Source organism: Vanacampus margaritifer, chromosome 13 (assembly GCF_051991255.1).
Source record: "Vanacampus margaritifer isolate UIUO_Vmar chromosome 13, RoL_Vmar_1.0, whole genome shotgun sequence".
In the NCBI taxonomy this organism is placed as follows: Eukaryota; Metazoa; Chordata; class Actinopteri; order Syngnathiformes; family Syngnathidae; genus Vanacampus; species Vanacampus margaritifer.
Genome location: NC_135444.1, coordinates 21,640,463 through 21,661,620, shown reverse-complemented (window position 1 = coordinate 21,661,620; position 21,158 = coordinate 21,640,463). Strand labels below are relative to the sequence as shown.

Genomic DNA, 21,158 nt, shown 5'->3' with positions numbered 1-21,158 from the left:
TTTATATGTTGTTGGAGGAGCTAAATTTAACCTGCGTTGTAGGGGTGTGCCAAAAAAAATTGATTTTCATAAGAATTGCGATTCTCATTTAGTACGATTCGGAATCGATTTTAAATGTCCCAAAATCGATTTTATTTCAATTATTTTATAGTGTCTTGCCTTTGTCTGTGTGTGCCTTTATTTGGAGCGCTGTTCATGTTGTACCCACCGTTGGCCACTTAGGGGCAGTGTGGTTCCACGTAGGTCTAATACACTGTTAAGTTGTAGCCACATTAGAGAGTAGAAGGAAAACGTTACGATCACGTTATTCCATTTTTTTTGCAGTGTGGAGCCGTTCTTTTGAGTGTTAAGAGTGCCGCAAGAGGCGCGCTAATTAGCATTAGCAATTCAGACTGAAGTAGATCATTACAATTCCTTGCACATCTATAGATTGAAGCAAAAATCATTGTCAATCAAATCATTTTGAATCATAAAGCCAAAATCGATTCTGAATCAAATCGCAGGCCCAAAAATCGGAATCGAATCGTGAGACATTCAAAGACTCCCACCCCGACTGCGTTGCTTGCAGAAGTTACTGGGAGTCTTCATTGCTTTGTGTATGTTTGCTCTGCTAAAAATCTCAAGCGAACAAATATAAGAGGTCTTGTTATCAAGCACTTTGGTTACATTTCTTCTAAATGAAATCCTCTCTTTGTAATCCGAGGCTCTATCTGCTTTTAGAATTGCAACTGGTTTAGTTTCTCATTCCATTGACTTCTCACAGAGGCGCTATCCTCAAGGCACCATTTGTACCCTTGACTTGTAAACCAACAAAGGCACACACAGTTACCAATAATTAGCCTTATGGGGGACATTGGGGTATATTGTACCCTGAGGGACTTTTGTGCATCATGTCAATAACCACTTTTACACTGACCTGTAAAGAGCAGCATTTTGCTCTGTTGCTGTTCTGTAACATCAGCACCAACAGCAAAGAAGGAAGAGGTAGTGCGAGTACTGCAACAAATGCATCTGCATCTAATTATCGGATTGTGCAATGCAGTGTCATCGTCGTTGCAGTTGTCACTGCGTTCTGTATAAAAGGCACAGGCGGCAGTGGTGGCAAGTGCAAAAACTGCTTGACTGTACTTATGTCCACTTTCAGGTATCTACACTTTACTTGAGTATGTCATAAGGCAGGAATGCTAAACTCTTGTCATGGCTTCCAGCTACTTGCCTCCGATGATATGTCCGATAAGTTGGCAAATTTCCTGGTAATTTAAGATGAATTTGTAATCAAAATGTTTCGGGATCATGGTTTGTTTTATATATTCACTGATTAAACTATTATCACGGCAAACTATAAACACTTTAGGGAGGTGCGTAACTTACACGCGGCAAAGCCAGCAGCGCTGAGGTGGCCTGTGTGAAAGGGGTTCATCACTCACAGGGGCCATAAACAAACTGGCATGGGGGGAAGGTGAAGGAATAACAATACACATTTAAAAAAACAAAAAAAACAAGGCGAGAGTAGAGAGTTGAAAGCTAGCACTGAATTCTGCTGACACATCAACATGCGGAGACTAAAACAGAAGCGCCGACAGGAGACGGGCCAGAACCGAACACCACGCATGCAACGTGACGGCCAAGTGCTCGCACACACTTGCAGGCAGCTGAGGTCTGGATAGCACGCTCGTGTGGCTTTCGAGTCAAAAGGGAGGCGAGAAAAGGTCAAGTTGCGAGCAAATATTCGCGTTACGAATGCAAGATGGTGGAAGCGAACTTCACAACAAATAGTGATTTTTTTTTTTAAAGGCCTAGAGAGAATTACATGCGTATTTAACAAACCGACATAACTTTTCCATAGGCTTGCTAGCTTAATGCTAACACACAATGCAGTACATCACAGATAAAACGACTAGCGCATTGACGTTGCAGTACTTCTAAACCTCTCAACATGCGTTTAAACATCAGCAGTGTAGCAACATGTGCACAAAAAGCATACAGCAGTACTCATAGGCATACATTCTTTATCCTCTGCAAAAAACACTAATATAATTTACTGCCGTTTACTTTAGATTTTAATATTTAATTGGTTACCACGTGACCCGTAAGTTTGGTAGCAAAATTTGTCTTTTTTGTGTGTATAGTAGAGTGGGAATCTTATACAAAGATCTAATTTGATTCGATTCCGATTTTTGGGTCTGTGATTCCGATATTTGGGTCTGTGATTCGATTCAGAATCGATTTCCGATTAAGGGCAATTTTTGATTCAAAATGATTTCAATTGATAGATGTGCAAGGAATTGTAATGATCTACTCCAGTCTGACTCGCTAATGCTAATTAGCGCGCTACTCGCAACACTTTTATCACTCAAAAGAATGGCTCCACACTGCAAAAAAAACAATTTTATTGGAATAACGTGATCGGGACTTTTTCCTTCTACTCTCTAATGTGGCTACAACTTAACAGTGTATTAGACCGTGTGGAACCACACTGCCCCGAAGTGGCAAAATCACCTTGTCTTTCTTTTTTATTTGAGATTGCCAATCGAAAATGAAACAAACAAATGATGCACAGACAACTGTGGTTTTCTTTCTAAGCGGGACTGTTTTGGAGTTGGACGGTCAATTGGACGGACAATTCCCCAAACTCACGGGTCAGCAACACATCTCCACGTCCAGCTGCAAAGACGGATCAGCCCATGAGTCATGCAGTCTGCATACTCCCAAAACAATAGACGGGAGGGCTGGGCCAACCCAACCAGGCCCGGTCCGGCCTGGCTGCACAAACACAGTGTTTATGTGTGTGTGTCTTTGATCCCCAAATCTCTACAGGTCAGTGAGGCTTGCAATGAGACCAAATCCAAGTATTTTTAGACTACTAATCAAAGTTAATAGTACACAGAGCACATGTTTTATCAAAAGAGCCTGTGGGGACATAAACAGAGGCCTGGTTGTTATCTGCACATTCACAAAAAGATGCAGCAGTAGTAGGAAGAGGAGTACGGAAAACCATTTATTCCATTTCCTTGATATCCAGTTGAAGATATATGGACAAGGACACTATTTGTCCTCACTAGCAAGACAATTCAGTGCATTAGCAGAACAACTGTGTCTTACCAGCCATGTGTTTTCCACAACTAGCGCCACTTTTAGCCTAGTAGTACATGAAGCACTAAAATTTTATTAGTAGAATTTTATAGTGTCACTACCAGTAGTATGTAGTTGTCAACTAGTCCTTAAACTGGATACCAAGGATAGCAGAGATCAAACTGCATTATGGAAATGCTACTAGTGCATGACACTTGCATACTAGTTGGGCCTGGTAGTGTTACAAGTGCAACGCAGAAGTTTCCTAGTAAGGTTTAAGATAAGTGCATGTTACTATAGGCCAATGTGAGCACTAGTAGTAGAAAAAAAAGTGACTAATAACCAGTTCAGTGATTTGTCATACTGTTGAGGACAAAGAGTACACTAGTAGTATACGGTCCTTAGTCTGGTTATCAAATAAATGCTCAAACAGTTTATCATAACTTCCACAACTTTGGCATACTAGTAGACAGGGGTGTGACAAAAAACTATTTAAAATAGGAAAATTGTTTTTGATTTAAAAGATGTCCGTGCATCGAATCCAAATCAAATTGTGCCACTTTAAAATATATCGAGATAAGTATCAAATTGTCTTTTATTGAACAGATCTTTGAAGGAAAAGCCCTTTTTGACAAGTTTGTTCGTATGTAAAATGACAGCAAACTCATTGCACGACCAAACCCTTCCAAAATATTGCCGAACCATTTAGAATCCAATTATAATCCCACTGAATCAAACCAAATCAAATCGTTCCACTTTAAGTAACACTACTACTGGTGCATAGTTTGACTTAACTAGTAACACGTAGTTGACCTACTGAGTGTGCTGAAAGGCCAAAAACTGAACTAGTTTGCTGCATTGACTAACTGGTGAGTCCAAAAAGAATACTAGTGCATTTTGAACCTTGAAGAAATGGTCGGTTTCCAAAGTAAGAGTCGATTCTTTTTCATTAACAGCAGAGTCAAGATAACAAGTGGAGAAGCTTTTCTAAAGAAGCTGGGAAAGTCCAATTTTACAACCCCAAACAAAGTGTGTGGTACAAACTAAAGTTTTCATATCATCATCATTCCGAGAGAGGGGGAAAAAGTCAAGCTAACGTTTTGCGTATGCGTCTGATGCGAAATCAATCACAACATGAAAGCGGCCAACCCCTTCGCCTCCCCCTCTTCTTTATCCCTACTTTCCCAAGCTTAGACCCCCTCCTCCTCCTCCGCCCTTCCCTACTTCTTCACCCTCTCCCAAAGAAAACTCTTCTTCCAAAACACAGTTTTTAATTATGTTGTTGTTTACCATTTTACTCTTCCAGGCGAACTTCATGGCGAGTCCTTCTCTCATGTTCCGGGGACAGCATCAGAGCCCGCCAAAAAGTCCTTACGATGAAGGACACAAAGATGGCACCTTTCGCTCTTTTGTGTTTGTTTATCCTCTTTCCTAAAGCACTTGCTGGCGTGGTACCGTCCAAAGTGGAAAAGTCCAAATGTTCCGCTACTCTCGAGTGAGACCCTTCTATTGAATGAGCCGCCTCCTCTACCTCCTCTACCTCCTCTACCTCCTCTACCTCTACCTCCTCCGCCTCCTTCTCCTTCTCCGCCTCCTCCGCCCTCACAACATGCTGCTCCCAACTCCTCCTTCTGCCGCCATTACCGTAAAACACATAGAAAAATGACCGAGGGGATTTTTTCCTACTTCATAGTTTAATGAAAAGCCCTAAAAAAAACACAACAACATGCAACGTCATCATGAAATAAACGTTAAATCCAAAATTGTGGTTTAACTCGGCGGAAGGAAGCTCTCCGCTCATTGAAAAGCATTAGACTTTGGATCGTTGTAATTTGATTTGTGAGGATTATTTTGATTTTGAATTTTGATGATGAAACTACTACTGTATATTGCAATTTTCCTGGTGTTTATGCTAGTCACAGGCAAAAGCAATACAATGTGCCGTTTGTTTACACCGTGTGAAGCATTTTTGCATTGCGGAAATATAGATGACAGTGAATATTCATATGTCTATATCTGTTTGTGTCCAAATAACTTGTGCTTACTGCCATAGTAGTTTTGCTTATTTGTTAGCCTGTTATATGTTAGCATAAATCGAGTAGACTTTAAGACAAACGTATGTAAATGTAATGTGTAATTATCTATGTGTTAAACAACAATTGGCAGTAAAATACATGTATGCTCATGTATTTAAGTACATTTCAGTGTCTGTACTTATTTTTCTTCAACCAGAGAGTATTTGGCTTGTCATTCTGCTCAGTGTGAATATTTTATGGCCTCTTTACCAACAGTGTTTTTTTTAAATATATTTATCCCATATAAAGTATACCATTAAGATGTGAACGATGATAAGTGTTTTGGACCAGATGTATGCAAATGCTACGTTGTCTTGCGAGTAAAGCAGCTGTTGCCTCAGGGCCTCCCCATGTCGGACAATACAAGGAAGGCGGTGCATGGCGTCATCGGCGCTGTGTATTGTCAAGGCGCAAACGAGAGAATGGCTCGAGTGTGTGAAAAACGACCCACACTGCTTCCACTGTCAATGGCCGAAAAAACACCAACACCACTGATGTGAATAAACGGGAAGATATGAATCAAGCCTCGGTCTCATTATGGACAAAAGTTGGATTGTAGATGTTTGTGAGAAATCACAAGTGGCTTCTCAGTAAAGTGATACCATGACAACATTTAACTAGAATGACTCTCGTTGGAGTAAAACTCCATCAAGGGTGAATAATTTTTTTGTTTGTTTGACATAAAACATCAATGAAACATGACTAACTAGCTAACAATGGAGATCATAAACATGTTTACAATATTAGCAAACAAAAAAGCCAAAGAAAATGGAACCACAACTTCTTTGGTGGAGCTAAGTGACAAGCCAAAAGTAATACGGACAAAATTTCCTTGGCAGAGGTTACTCATACTGTACATAAATGTCAATAAAGCTTCCTCGGTGTAGGCAACTAATAAAGAAATAGTGTTGAAAACTTCGTTGGAGTCAGTAGCGCTAAAGAAACGCTGATGAAGACAACTTCCTTGGTTGAGGTTATCATTGATCCAGAGTCATAAAATGTTTCGGAGCCACACTTTTAACACGTCATCATTTTCTGTGGGACAAATGCTGCTGCGACCCACTTTGTGTGTGTGTGTGTGTGTGTGTGTGACAAGCTGCTGGATCCCCCAACGTCATCGCAAGCGTCACCCACAAGCTCGCCCTCATGTACGAAGGTGAGGGCACGGACGTATCACCGTGTGTTTAGGCCTCACATCTGGCCAGGCTCCAGTTCCCAGGCCGAGCCGCCCCGATCGGGACTGCGGAGTGCTGGGAATCCCGCGGGGTCAGTGGGAAGGTTACGACCTCAAAGGACCTCCCAGAGGGAGTGATGTCATGGCGGCGAGAAAACCAGGCGTCGGACAAATGTGACGGCCTCTGATGGATGAGCCGACGCGGGGCACGTTTTTTAGTCTGACTTATGTGACATGTTGTCGGTGGTTATAGCTTTTCGGCAAAATAACACTTGCATGGGGTGTTTCATTTGACGCCAGGTTATTGTGGTCATTCAACCTTCACCGATTAGTGATTCTCTACTTGCTTTATCACATCTTCACCAACTTTATTTTGAAGCTATGTTGTGTTATTCATTGAAAAAATTGCTGATTCTGTGCTTTTTCTAAAATAACCTCAGATGTTCCAAGGCCTTGTCTAATATAAAAGTAGTGGTTTGGCGCCAATGTTGACAAAACAAAACTGCAAAAATGAAGGGAAAAAAATTGAAAAATGTATCTTTTCAGCCTTGTTCTTTTACCTGTTACTGAGGCATTTAATGGAAAACTTAACTGTAAAACTGGCGTCAAACTTTCTAACAGCAGACTAATGACGCAGCCAATAACCCCGAAATGGACGAGACGGCGTTGTTGTTGCTTTATTACTGTCGGTTCCTGCTATTATTTAACTTCCTAAGAGTGCTCGTCTCTGTGTTAACGTGGTACTACAGTACAGACACAAAAAACAGGCGGAGCATCGCTGGTACTGTTATTGCACCACATGTTGGGGGGGGAGAAAAAAAAAGTACATTCCAGGAAATCTCCCACTTCCTGCCTCCAGCTCCCTGACTCTGCTATCCTCATACCAGTGGTGGGAATTAACCAAGTACTAATATTTGTACTGTTAGCGTACTTAAGTAGATTTTTCAGGTATCTGTACTTTGAGTATTTATTTTTCTGACCACTTTGTAGCATTACTACCAAAAATTTGAAAACAGATATCTGAACTTTGTACTTTGTGTTTTGAAATGAAAAAAGGAGCAATTATGATAACATAATGCCCTCGCGTGTGGGCAAGGAGAGCTGTCTATTTTGCATGGATGGATGGAGAATTCTATTTTTGTTACTTTGTTCACACTAGCAAAACTAGAGTGCTTAATCAGCATTTTCATGACACACCTGCGAGGTAGATGGATTCGCTCTGTAAAAGACGAGTGCCTATTAACACAAATTTACAGATTTATGAACGATATTTTGATGGGAAAAAGTCTCAGATCATCAAGTTCAACAGCTTACAAAAAAATGGGATGAAAAAAAAAAGAGACATACTGTACATGGAGAGGGTCTCAGCTCCTCAGTATGGCTGTAATATAAGTTGCTCTTTGCAGAGGATAAATAAAATACCCCTGTGAGTATTTTTATATTACCATTCTACATGTATTGCTTTACAGTTTGCGTTGAAATATTTGTTGCAACACTGCGACACAGATGCTATTCATGAGCCCATCTATGGTGTTTTGCATTGTGTGTTAGCATTAGGCTAATTATTATTTTTTAACCCAAGTATATGTACTTTTTCCACTTCTGCCTCTTACCTGCTGGCTAGTCCAGACCCCGTCCAACAAAGTCATAAAAGCAGAAGGAGGGGGGCGAAAGGTGATAAAATGGCAGGGTACAAAGGAGGTGATAGACTTTTAAACGGCCTGTGCTGTTTACATGTCAGATAAGATGGTCGTCGTATATCAGGGAAAGTGTAGGAGATTAACTTGAAAGGGGACATTATCTCCACTTGGGGTCGAGTTCACGGTACAGTCAGAACCTGAGAAGATCCACACGGGCTCATCTCACAGAGCGTGATGTAATCTGGTGTCGGGCTTCCAAAGAAAAATGACTGCATAAATCCACCCACACAGACGAGTCCTAGTTTGCCTTTTTTGTGGGGAAACGAGATCGCGGTGTCAATGTGTTGTTGTGTCATGTTGTGAAGAAAGAAAAAAAAAAAAAAAACCTTCCTGCTGCTGCCAAAATGTCTGTTCTTGTTTTTGTCTCCCTCAGTTTACGAGCAGAGGGTTTGTGTCAAAACGTGTGGGTGCCAGTAGAGGGCAGAGTTCATAGCCGCAAGTCTCAAGTTGAGGTCAGACGGGTTCGGAATCAATCATTTATTCCCTGTTACCCGCTCTAATTACTCTTTTGTTTTTTTTATATAGTAGTAGATGAAGATATTTCCCGAAAAAGTCCACTAAAAGTCCTTGCACAGTGTTACCTTGACTTATGACTTTTTTTAGCATCAAGCTAGCGTTTTTTTTTTTTTTGCACACTGTAAAACAAAGAGAATTACACATGATGTATATCACCAAAATTCCCCAACATAACTTTCTTTTAGGAAAGTCTGCTAGCTTCATGCTAACACATGATGTGAAACGCTATTGACAGGCTAACAAAACTAGCATCGATAATGTGGTACATACAGACATCAAGGCACCGCTGCACTGTATACGTCTTTCGCAATCAGAGCGGCCCTGTGAGGTCAACCAGAACAACGCAAATGAGCCGGCGCTATATGTGAGGATTCATAACTTGTTCCATATGAGTGGTGCCGAGATGACTTTTTGTTGTGATTTGTAAGGCTGCGGTCGGCTGCGTAGCCGTGCGGTGGACCCAGCGGTGACAACCAGCCAAACACTTGCACAGCTGCCTTTGCCTTCTCGTTCCGGTCAAGCGGAACCTTTGTTCAGACCACATTAAAGGCTCGCTCGCTCGCTCGCGGCCCCCTCTCCTCCTCGTCTCTTATGTCACTCACAACTATTGTCCTCCCGCTTTCTTTCTTTCTGTTTTTCCTTCTTGCTCCAGAGAGCTGACATCACTTCCAGTAAAGGCCAAAGCGTGGAGGTTTAAGCCCCGCCTACTTCGAATCCCACACTCACAGCTGACACAGCTGGGAGGAAAGTTTCCTGGGAGTTTCATAACCACTTAAATTATGATGAATCAATTTTTTCCCCTTTTTTTTTTTTCATAGGTAGATCTTCATAACAGCCCCCCGACCCCTGCTTCCTTTTTGGGGTCAGCAGCACAAAAACTAGGATAATCCTTCTTGGATCATGTGATGATTCTACTTTCAGGTGTTGGGCCTCTAAATTAGACACACACACACACACACATATAAATATATACACAACCCTACCACCCTGTCATGCCCCCACCCCCAGCCGCCTCCCAAGCTAAGCCCTGGCTAAGCCTCCTTGAATGAGTCAGTCTGGACCGGGTTGCTTCTGTCTGACCTGTCGCTAATGAGAGAAGGACCATCTGTTACCCAACAGATCCACGCAAACCCCAACTTGTCACATACGCGACCAAAACAACACACATCACTCCGCACAGTCTGTATATCGACCCCCACCCTGCCCCTCAAATGCTACGTGAAATGTTTTATTACTGGCAACATGATATGTAAACCGTTGGTATTTATATGGGGAATTTGCGCCCCCTTGTGGAGTCTTTTCAAAGCACAAGTTCATAAAAGCCCACTTGGGGGTCAAACAACGTCTCAGGGCTCGGGCATAGGGTGCCAATCAAGCTAGTAACGACACTTCACATAAACACCAGACGACAAATCAGAACAAATTGGTGGGCGCCCGGCAAAGTTGCAACTAATTGTGGGTTTTAACTGGAGCAATCACACCAAGCAAGAGCGAGCCAGAAAAAAAACTGGCGCAGACTGTGGTTGTGTTAGGAAATGAAACTGAAGCGAGTGACGCACAAAACAACACGCTCAACAAAAAGTGAACAACATGAGCCGGAATACGCAAAAAATGACACGTTCAAATCCGCCGTGTCGTGCTGACTGCTGAGAACTGATGACTCACGTTATTAACCGGACAACCAACGGCAACACACACAAAATTATACGCATCACGATGCGAGCTTGATCCTTGTCATGCGTCTTGGCTAATGCCAACAGGCCTGGATTTTGTGTGTGCGTGTGTGTGCGTGTGTAATGCAGGCACCTGAGAGCGTTCACAGTCAAAACAAAACCAAATATCTGATGCTGAATACATTCTAGATAAGGAGTTTTCAAACCGGGGACCTTGGACACATGAGGGTCCGCATTTGGAAGCTTGGAGTAACAAATCACAGCCGTGACTTGAGATTGGAGTTTATTTTTGTTTCGAGGCTAAGCTTGTAACCCTTGCATCTCAAATCATTTTTTCCCAATGAAATGAAGGGAGTTACCATTAATCCGTTCTAGGCCTCCCCAAAAAATGCAATGTGTTTTTTAACTCTTTGACTGCCAAAAACGTTAAATAACGTTTAGTAAAATCCTATGGAGGAGTGCCAAAGACGTTAAAAGACGTTTGTTTCAAAACAGAGGTGAAACTAACCATTTTCTATTGTTGATTACTGAAAAACGGAATAAGGTAGAAACAAACTTTTTTTTCTGATGAAAGATGAGAGTCCAATCTTTCATTTGGTAGTATGTGTGTTTCCATAGTCCAAACACATAATTTTCTATGGACCTTGAAAGATCAGTCAAAATGCTTAAAATCAGCTGGCACCCACGGCATCCCTTTTCTGAAAACGTCTGGCAGTCAAAGAGTTAATAGGAAAAGTAGCACTCAGTAATACAGTGTTCCCTCGTTTTCCGCTGGGGGTTCGGTTCCAAAAAATACCTACAATAAATGAAATCCGAAAAATAGTTAGCTTTATGTTTTACATTTATTATAAATGTTTTAAGGCTCTAAAAAAAACACACCACACCGTTTATACACTTTTATCATTGAAGCATTAACAGTTTCTCTCATTTCTCTCTTGTTTAAATATTCTTAATGTTCAAACCTTCATAAATTTGATAAAATTGGTACATTACTGTAAAAAAAAATAAATAATGCATGCGAAATCCACGAAACCGCGAAAAGTGAACCATGTTATAGCGAGGGAACACTTTTCTACTCTATGAAATCATACAGTAATGACTTCATGAATCGACTACAACAAAATCCTTTTTGCCATATTTTTTTACTACAATTCAACAGACATTGTGCTGCTCCTTCTGGTGTGTGTGTGTCTTGGCCAAGTGGGGGCAGCATAACACAGACACAAAAAGAAGAGTTTCACAACTAACGAAAGCTAAACGGACCTTCCTGAAGCAACGTTATGTTTTTACTGAAAACAATGTGTAGTTCTCTTTATTTTATGTTTAATTTGAACGTTAACATGTACTAGAACAGCTTGAATCCGCTTTTCTGACGAATCGCTCACTATCTGCTAAATGGCTTATTGCGAAGAGAGTTGACTTTAATACACTGCAACCATCTAAGCGCTTGTATTTTATTTTTATTTTTAAAGAGTATGGGTAGCTATCAGTATTGGGCCGAGCCCCAGCCATATTTCAAAGTATCAATAGTTGCCACCTCATGTGACCATTTTACAATCAGGAACTAGAAAACCAGAAATTAGAAGAATACAAAATTGCCATTGATTTCATGTACATTTAAGGACGAAAACACTATGTTGGGATATATCGCTCTTTCTTTCAATATGTCCACACGGTGACTTCCTGTCCCAGTTAAGCGAGCTGCCGCTGGGACGGACGCTGGAGTTACAGGGGACAATAGCCGCACTTATTGACTTTTCACACCAGACCTATTATGTGACCCAATTAGGCCAACAGCCACAACAACACAGAGCTGAGCGGCGCCCCGGGCGGCCAGACGACTTGACGCATGCCGGGGGGTTCTCCGAGTGTGTAAACAGCATCTTGAGTGGTTGATTGAATAAAAAGGGTGGCGGGAACCTCATTTCGAGAGGTAAAAAGAAGGTCTGTTAAAGTTAAAGTGCATCCTGGTCTCCTCCACTTTAGCACCTAATGACAACAAATGAAGAAGCCATCGGTTGCCCATGAACGAGAGTCTGAGTTGTCCTAATTTGTAAGCATGGTGAGAAATAAAGGAGATAAAAGCCCCTTTCACACTGGTCAACAAAGCCACTAGAAGATATCTAAAAAAGTTTGTTGTTTATTATAATGCATATTAATTCACTGCTTGTATTTGTTAAAAAAAAAAGAATATTGATTCAGCCCTCGTGAGTAATAACAAAAAGCGCACACACAAACAAAAACATTGTTCTGTTTCAGCGGAACGGTGCCTTGCGATGGACAAATAAATATGAAACAGGATGTAAAAATGAGAAGTCATCTCGCAGTTCAAAGTGTGTTGTCAAGTCATCAAAACAGACCGTAAGCAGGTTTGGGAAGGGAAACACTGAGACGTCACCGAGCATCGGCATCCAAACCCACACTTCTCTATTCATTAAACAAGAAAGAGGAAGGAGGAGTGCTTGATCAGCTTTCTCATTTGTTTTGCGTTTTTGTTTTCAATGGCCATGGAACCTTTGTGGAAATTCTTCGTCCTTTCCGCCTGCTTTCCCTGTCGACTGTCACTTCTGCTTTTCGCAGCTCGTGACCTTTTGAAGTTACTCAACTATCCAGCCGCCGATGCTCATATTTAAAATTAGCCTTTAATTAATGGATCCGACTGCAGCTTAATTGGATTGCTGCCTCGGGGTAAGTAAGCGTGTGAGAGCGAGAGGAGGATAAAAACTCCATTGTTAGGTCAAAGTTGTAAAATGGAGCGCGGTAAACCACTGAGATGTTTGCACTTCTGTCACAAGGAGATTTAAACCCGGCCAAGTTCTTTGCAGCGTGTGACCTCTGTGAACTTGAAAACCGTCAACAGCGGTGGGTCATGCGTTTGGTACCCGGGGGCTTGAAATCTAATCAAATTTTTATTTATATGCAAATTTTCATACTTTCAAAATAAAATACAAAATGCTTTTACAGGGATAAAAACAGACAATTTAAGCAGAAAGAAAGAAAATATATGTATTAGGCGTGGCAGGCGATTACAATTTTTGATCGTAATTAATCACATGCATAAACTGATTAATTGCAAATTTTATGTCTGTTCTAAAGGTACAATAAAATATATTTTTTCCCAAGTTTTCATACTCTTGTTAACATAAAAGTGGAAAAAAAAATTAACTAATAGAAATATCACTACATCTTTTAGTCATTGATATAGTAATTTCATAATTCATAAAATTGAGTTAAAATTAAAAATAATACTGCACTGTAAAAAATGAGTGTGACATTGATGTGTTGAGGTCATTTTTCTGCCACTAGATGGCATAATTGCATTTGTGAGTATTTTTTTCTTTTCATTATAAGAGCTAGAAGTTGAAATTCTGCACATTTTTTAAATTGTAAAATACAACTTGAACCCAGTCTCCACAGATATATGCATTATCATTACATTTATTACGTCAAAATTTTGTCGTGAACGTGTCTGCTGCATTGCGAGTGGAATTCCCAGCACAGGCTTTCCAAGTAACGGGCGGTCATTAATCGAGCATTAAAAAAAACAAGTGGCATTAAAGGAACTTTAAATGAACTAAAAATTAACATAGTAATTTTAACACCCCTAATATGTATTTAAAAAAATCCTAGCGTGAAGGTTCTGGGCAGATTAGCATGACATGGCAACACATAAACACTGAAATCTGATTGGACAAAAAAAAAAAAATAATTTTACATCCACATGCACTGGCAGCAGGTGTAACAGAACTACTATGAGAACTCGGGATTGGCGAGTAGCAACGCCAAAGAAATCTGACACTAAATAAGTCCTCCTGGGCAGTAGTTGGCGCTATAATGCGGCAATTTGATACACCAGTGAATCATCATCTATATCAGAAACAAAGGTTTTGTTCACAATGTGGTTTGTCTCCAGTTCTTCTACTTTAGTACAGAGTGTGGCTACAGTACTTTCGCAACCTGTTTTTGCAAAAACACCAGGCGAGCTCCTGTGGGAGTCTCATTATAATCAGTGGACTCTTTGATAACGGGGGGACCCCTCAGCGCTCCCATATCATCGCTGACCCGAACTGTTGGAACAGATAGGCGTGGCGATTACCGTAATCAGGTTTGCCGCTTCTTTTGTTTTTCTTTTTACAACTGCCATGGTTTCATAACATGTGTCCACCTTAAGTGGGGCAAATGTCAAAGTGACTTGACCGGGAGAAACACTTAAAGGCTCATCAAAGGTCATGCAAGGCCTTTACACTGGCTCCCTGTGCGTCTTTTTTTTTTTTGTGCTTTTTTTTTCCTACCGTACGTTAATAAATCCATCTCTTAAAACAGTTAACTCTTTCACTGCCATTGACGGTTATAGACGTCAAATATTCATTTTAACTATATCTATTAGTTTAACATTTTTTTTCCATTTTTGTTAAGAGTATGAAAACCTAGAATTTTTTATTGTACATTTAGAACAGCTATAAAATGTGTGATTAATCGTGAGTTAACTATTGAAGTCATGTGATTAATTACAATTAAAAATTGTAATCGCCTGACGTGATTAAAGAAAAGAAAAGATTATTAAAAAGTTAGTTAACTCACGAACAAACAAAAAATTGTACATTTAGAACAGATATAAAAAAATATATTAATCGTGACTTAACTATTGAAGTCATACAATTAATTACAATTTTTTTTTTAAATTATCGCCTGATAAGATTTAAAAAAAGAAAAGATAAATAAAAATTAGGGGCGTCAGACAATTAATTTTTTTTAATTGTAATTAATCGCATGACTTCACTAGTTAACTCATGCTAAATTGCAAATTTTATATCTGTTCCTAATGTACAATAAAAAAATCTAGGTTTTCATACTCTTGTTTAGAAAAGTGGGAAAAAAATGTTAAACTAATAGAAATAGTTCAAATTAATTTTTGACGTCTATAGCCGTCAATGGCAGTGAATGAGTTAATATCCAATTTTGAGAGTTGCAACAATTAATCAATGATATCAATAAGAATGAATTTCATTATCAATTTGATACTCACCTACTACATTGCACTATTGTTATAGATGTTCGCGCTCTAGTCAGACGTCGCAGAGTGCACACGAGTCATCCCTGGTCACAAATTTGCAGATATATAATAAAAAATTGCAGCATTATGTCATCATAACCCCTGGGCGTTATTTTATTTTGAAATGGCTTGGTCAGAACCAACAAAAAGCCAAAAAATGGTCAAATAACGCCCAGGGGTAAAAAAAAAAAAATCACATTTCGTACTGTTTTTGCAGTGTGCACATCCAATATTTGCACACTTAAGGCTTTATTGTTACATCATTTACAGGAATCCTGCAGCTTTCCTTATTAATGACTTTTATTGCCTTACAGCTCTTATAACACTACAAAAGTCACAAGGCGCTGATGTACGCAGTGAGGGAGTGAGTGCTCCCTAACCTCCCCCAAGGCCTGCGAACAATGGTCGGAAAGAGCGCAGCCAGCAGTGAGGATACCCGAGCCAGGATGTTAGACAAGCGACATGGCGGCAAAAACCATCTGCACAAACAACTGTGACAACCGCACACACACACACACACACACACACACTGACTTGTGACTGACACGTTACAGTGACCTCATCCGCAAAAGAGTTGCAGAGGTCTCTAATAATGCATGTCAACATTACAATAAGGGGTCGCCAATTGATTCTTGTAATCAGAATCGTATTGGACAAGCATATAAAGGCAGAAGGTGCGGGAAAAAAGGGAAGGTGTGATGATCATGATAACCATAGTGACGGTCAGCAAGTCTTTTTTTTTTTTTGTATTTTATTGTCATTTTATTATGAGGATGAAGTTGATTTTTTTTCTAAATGAAAGTTGTAATATTTCAACATAAAGCAACATCTGCATATAAATATTTATTTTTTCAATAGTCATTTTAAGATAATTTAGTTGCCACAACATTATCATTTTGGGGATACAAAATTGAATTTTTCAGCTATAGTTGACTTTGAAGGGGGACTAACAGTTTTACATTTAGAACCACTTGGAAGTCGGGCCACCAGGTTTTGGATTTGGAGGTTGCATTTTATTATCTGTCACCCAAACACTTGAAGCAGCCTTTTGATGCCTCGCCAGCCGCTGACACGCGGCGGCAATTTTGCCTCGCTCAGATTTAGCCTGTGACACACATCAGGAGTCATTTCGGGGATTCTGCAGTCAGGGGAGTCGCTCTTCTCTGTCAGTGTGAGGTCAGCGCTCCTCCCGGTTGAGTTACTCGAGGTCACCGTCCGTTTTGTGTTTTTGGATGCAAACAGGGGGAAGGAAATGAAGGGCATGTGACCGCCAGCTTTGTTTTGTAAAAAGAATTCTATTCTTGAACGTTCCCTAGTTCTGCTCGCACCCTTGTCGCCGCAACTGCAGAAAGCCAGTGCAAGCCAAGGCCAACATCTGCCAGCGTGTTTAACAGGACTGGAAGTACCTGTGATTCCCTCAAATGAAAACACGCAGAACTGCGCAGACTAAACAATTGTGTGTACAGCAGTGAAACCCCTGTTTATTGTGAGGGATTCGTTCCAGCAGGTGGCAGTAGAGTACAAGAGATCAACCAGGGCCATGTTGGCAGGGATGTGATTTGACCAAAGTGAAATTATCTGAAAATTTAGCCGGGGGTCTGGGGGCCGCCGGCTAAACCCGAGCTCATGGGTTTTCCGTGTTTTTAAGTACTTTCAATGCACTCACATGACAAAGAAATAGACAAAACAACAGCATAAATTTTCAATGTATATTGAACTATCCCATATAAAATGGCAGTTTTAGTCAACTCAAAATCAGTCACATTCAAAAACATTGGACTGCCTTTGCTTTTAAAAACTATCACTGAGAATATCATCATATCTAACTAATGTGATTACTAAGTTAACACATAAATAATGTTGAAGAGTTCAAATTTCATGAACAAATAATTGTATCATGACCAAATGAAAAGTAACTCATATTAGAGCATACCACAAATGTCTTTGTTATAGCAGAAGATGTTATCTGTCGGAATCATGTGCATACACAATGAACTACTATAAATAAAAAATTTAAAAAATAAAAAATAAAAAATAAAAATCGGATTTTTTTTTTTGGGGGGGAGATAAAAAAAGCGGAATTCCGCGAATTAGCGGAAAAATCACATCCCTGTGTTGAAAAAGCAACATTTCCCCAGTGTTTTAAACAGATTTGTGAATAATGATGAAACTTAGCTGTATTCTAATGCTAATTGCTGCAAAACGGAAACAAATATACTTTTTTTTCCTAATGAAAGAAGAGACTCGAATCTTTCTTTTGGTAGGGTCCATATTTTTATAGCAATAGAACACAATATTCTGTGGGCCTTGCAAAATCAGTCAAAATCCAGTAAAAGAGCCGGGAGCGAAGGGGGTTGCTACAATGAAAATGGCTGCCAGTAAATGAGTTAATGATGTTAAAAAATCAATTTATGTCAAACTAGAACATCAAAACAGAGGCGGTTTCCACAATCACCTCTCACTTGACTTGCAACAATGTCCTGACATCTCTCTCTCCCCCAAAGAATGTCTCTTTCCACAGAAGAATGAATGCCGCATGGCCATCTACCAGCCAACAACAACCACAAATTGGGAGAGTACACACTAAAAAACAACTAAAGAAGCTTTTTGGATTAAAGGTTAAACATCTCCAACAGAGACAAGTCCAGTTGCCCAGTCAGACCCAGATGACTGAGAATCTACAGAGACATTTAGCCAGGCCATAGCCTTGTCTAAAGGGAAAATGTGCTTTGGTGCCGTCTATGGGTGGGCCTCAATTACTCTACTCAATTACAAAAGTAATTGGCTTACTCACCCAGTGACGTGGGCTCCCCTCCGTCGAGCGCGCCTGGTACCGTTGCAGGGACACCCCTCCGTCGCCCTCCAGAAGCAGGGTGCAGTCCAGGTCGGGGCAGTGGTGGCCGGTTACCGGAGGCCAGGGTAAGATGGTGGCCAGTGGGTAGTGGGAGATCATGCTGACCATTTGCCTCAGCCCTCCGGACGCCAGCACATGCTCCAGCCTGGACGGAGTCCACAAGACAAAATCTATTTTTCACCGGGCCTCCTCTGTCTCCGGCTGCGCGTGGAAGTCGGCTCGCCAATGCCACTCAAGCGCATGAGTGATTAAAACTCTTGTTGTCTCTCCTTTTTTTCCTTCCCCCACCATTCATCCCAGTCAGAGGGGAGGAGAGAGGAGGGGAGGGAAGAGGAGGAGGAGCCTTCGCAAAACACTGGAGTGAACTTCAAGACAGGAAAGCTCAGATAGACAGCAGGATGTTGTGCCAGAGCCTCTAAGAATCCAAAACAATTGAGGCAAATTTTCCTTTTTCCACTGACGAGGGGAAAATTCATTAGGTACATTTACACAATCTAATGAGAAAAATTCAACTTTTAACAAAGTTTAGTCAAATCTTTCCCCGATGAGATAAGTGATAGAGAAATGTCTCGAAAAATCATGTCAACCGAGTGAACAGATTGTTTTCTTAATTCATGATACATATTGATAATAATTACTGGAAAATGTGCAAAGACTGAGAACTATAGTATGTAGAAATGGCTTGTTCTTAACTCCAATTCCCCTTGACATGACGTTCCACAGAATTTTGGGGCAAGTTCTCTGAATCTACAGTATATGAATATTTTTGAAATTTGAATTGCTTGAAACAGTTGAGCAATGTGTAAGAAGCAGAATGTGGCGAGAATAATTGTTTTATTCAAAAAAAATTGGGGTGCATAATAACTATGCTCTTCACAAAAAAAAAATCTATGCAGAGGCAGATTTAAAAAAAATAAAGTTCTGGTATTGGCTTGCATCGCTGTAGACTTTACAGGCGTACCTAATAAAGTGACTCTTTTCACTGTCTTACAAGCACACAATTAAACAACTCTCTAAGTGTGCAAAGGTCAAACCATCACCCACTTGATCAATGTGTAACATTTCTGCTGTATGTGAGTGTGTGCGCGTGCGTGGCGGCGTGCACGTGAGCTAGTCGAGGGCGAGTCATGTGTAAAACTCGCCTCGTCAAGTGGATTATACCAGAGCTGGTGCGCACAATGCACGTGGAATCAACAGTTAATGTTGTACGCAGTGTGCTAGTCGCGCTTCTAAAGCGGCTTCTTACTGTCAGAGTTTGCATCCTGTTGTTTTTAGAGTAAATAAACAACCCATGGTGTGAACACACAAATAACAGACACACACGCACGCAGTGCTGCGGCATCAACTTGTGTCTGTGACTCATGACTGACTCAATCAGACAAAATTCCACTGGAAGCTTAATGCAATACGTCTCCTCTGAAAATATATTTGTGCACATATAAAAGGAGTGAGTCACGAGTACTTAGGAAACATATCAATCATTAAAATGCCTCTGTAACGGGCCGCGATAGCCCGAGTGTGTGTGTGAGGAGAAAAAGCAAATCACCCAGTAATGCCCAGGATGAAGTGTTCTCCTTGCTCCGCTTCCTGTGCCACTTTGAAAACATCTCTGGATGGACATTCAACTTCCTGACATCCAACAAGGTCTACTGGAACTTGGACACGCATGGGAAGTTTTGCTTCACCTGCAAATATGTGGAACATGTGGTAGTATTAGGAAAATGGCAATATTATTAAATTCGTTTGAAATTATTAATATTATATGTAAGTGCTTTGGAGTCATAATACATGTTTGTTTTAAACTATTAATGGATATAATCATTCAAAACATTTTAAGGGTTTGGTGGGAAGTGGTCCCTATCAACATCAAATAAATAATTCATATCAATAAATGTTTGACAACCCTTTAACAGGCCCGAGGCCATGCCGTACCTTTAAATGACAATTCTTCTGTCCATTAAGGCAAAATTAGCTTCTATTAATATTTATTTTTGCTTCTTACCATTTTCTTCTACTTCTTCGCGGGCTAAATCAAAATGGTTACTAACTTCCGGGTCTACGTCACGTGATTGTGACGTGTTGTGACGTTAAACGGGAGTGTTTTTTCAACGACTCAGTAATTTGCTTATTATTTTCCTTATTATGATGACGATTTTTTTTAAATGCTTTTTTAGGGATTATTATTATTGTTGGTTTATTTTACTTCTTCACGCACTAAATAAAAAACGGTATTTAATCGCGTGACGTAATCGTGACGTAACTATCTAGTGGTCTGGCCTCTGGGGGAAAATGGCGTCGTCGAAGAGGCCGTTTAGTTTAGTCAACTTTGTTCATTCAGCTCCAAAATAAGATGAATGAGTATTAAGTCGCGAGGGGCGGCGATAAGTACTGAAGCTCCTTCACAGCATTCCTGCTTCAACGCGAGTCTACACCGCCCTCTCCTGGTTGAAATATAAGAGCAAGTAAGGAATTCAAAAGTGACCAATTGTATCTAATGACCAGCAGATGGTAGCATAACGCCATATTAATTTATTCTCAACTGTGTATTCGCTTTAATTTGTAGCATTTCCCTTGGCTGCACTTCTTCCAGTATGCATTTAGATGTAAAATAATCTGTCCGGTCAGATTTCAGCCTCTATGTGTTGCCGTGTCAATCTAATCTGCCCTGGGAATTCAGAATCATGTAATTTATTTCTTTAACCAATCAGATTTCAAATTCATCCTTGCAGGGCCAGAGCGCTGACCCTTGGTGACCTCAGCATTTTTTTTTTGTCCTTTTGTAACAGCCAAGTTGGACTAGCAAAACGCGTCTGTTGCAATCTGCACACCTGAACACCAAACAATCAGCATCTTTGGTGAGTTTGATGTATTTTATTTGCATTTTTATGTCCGTGTCATGTCATCAGATACATCTAAATAAATAACCTCAACACCCATCATCTTATTTCTCATGTAAGAGTGACACAATATGGATTTATTTGACAATTTAAAACAGTGCCAGGTTGTCTTAACCCAGCACAAGGCCCCACTTTATCTCCTAA

The 21,158-nt window shown here is 40.4% G+C and overlaps 1 protein-coding gene across 3 annotated transcripts in view; it reads right to left on the bottom strand.

The window, feature by feature from the left end:
• Positions 1–20,172, bottom strand: part of rgl1 (ral guanine nucleotide dissociation stimulator-like 1) — a 34,408-nt gene extending 14,236 nt beyond the window's left edge. Inside the window, exons 1-3 of one of the 3 annotated variants that reach the window (XM_077583061.1) lie at positions 20,120–20,172; positions 19,664–19,802; positions 18,058–18,262 (exon numbers count right to left, since the gene is read on the bottom strand). In XM_077583061.1, the coding sequence (XP_077439187.1) occupies positions 18,058–18,262; positions 19,664–19,785 (327 nt within the window). In that variant the 5' untranslated portion in view covers positions 19,786–19,802; positions 20,120–20,172. Of the gene's footprint in view, positions 1–4,362; positions 4,644–18,057; positions 18,263–19,663; positions 19,803–20,049; positions 20,069–20,119 lie in introns of those variants that run through there. The other 2 variants (XM_077583062.1, XM_077583063.1) reach the window with 2 other exon arrangements.
• Between the last annotated feature and the right edge of the window lie 986 nt (positions 20,173–21,158).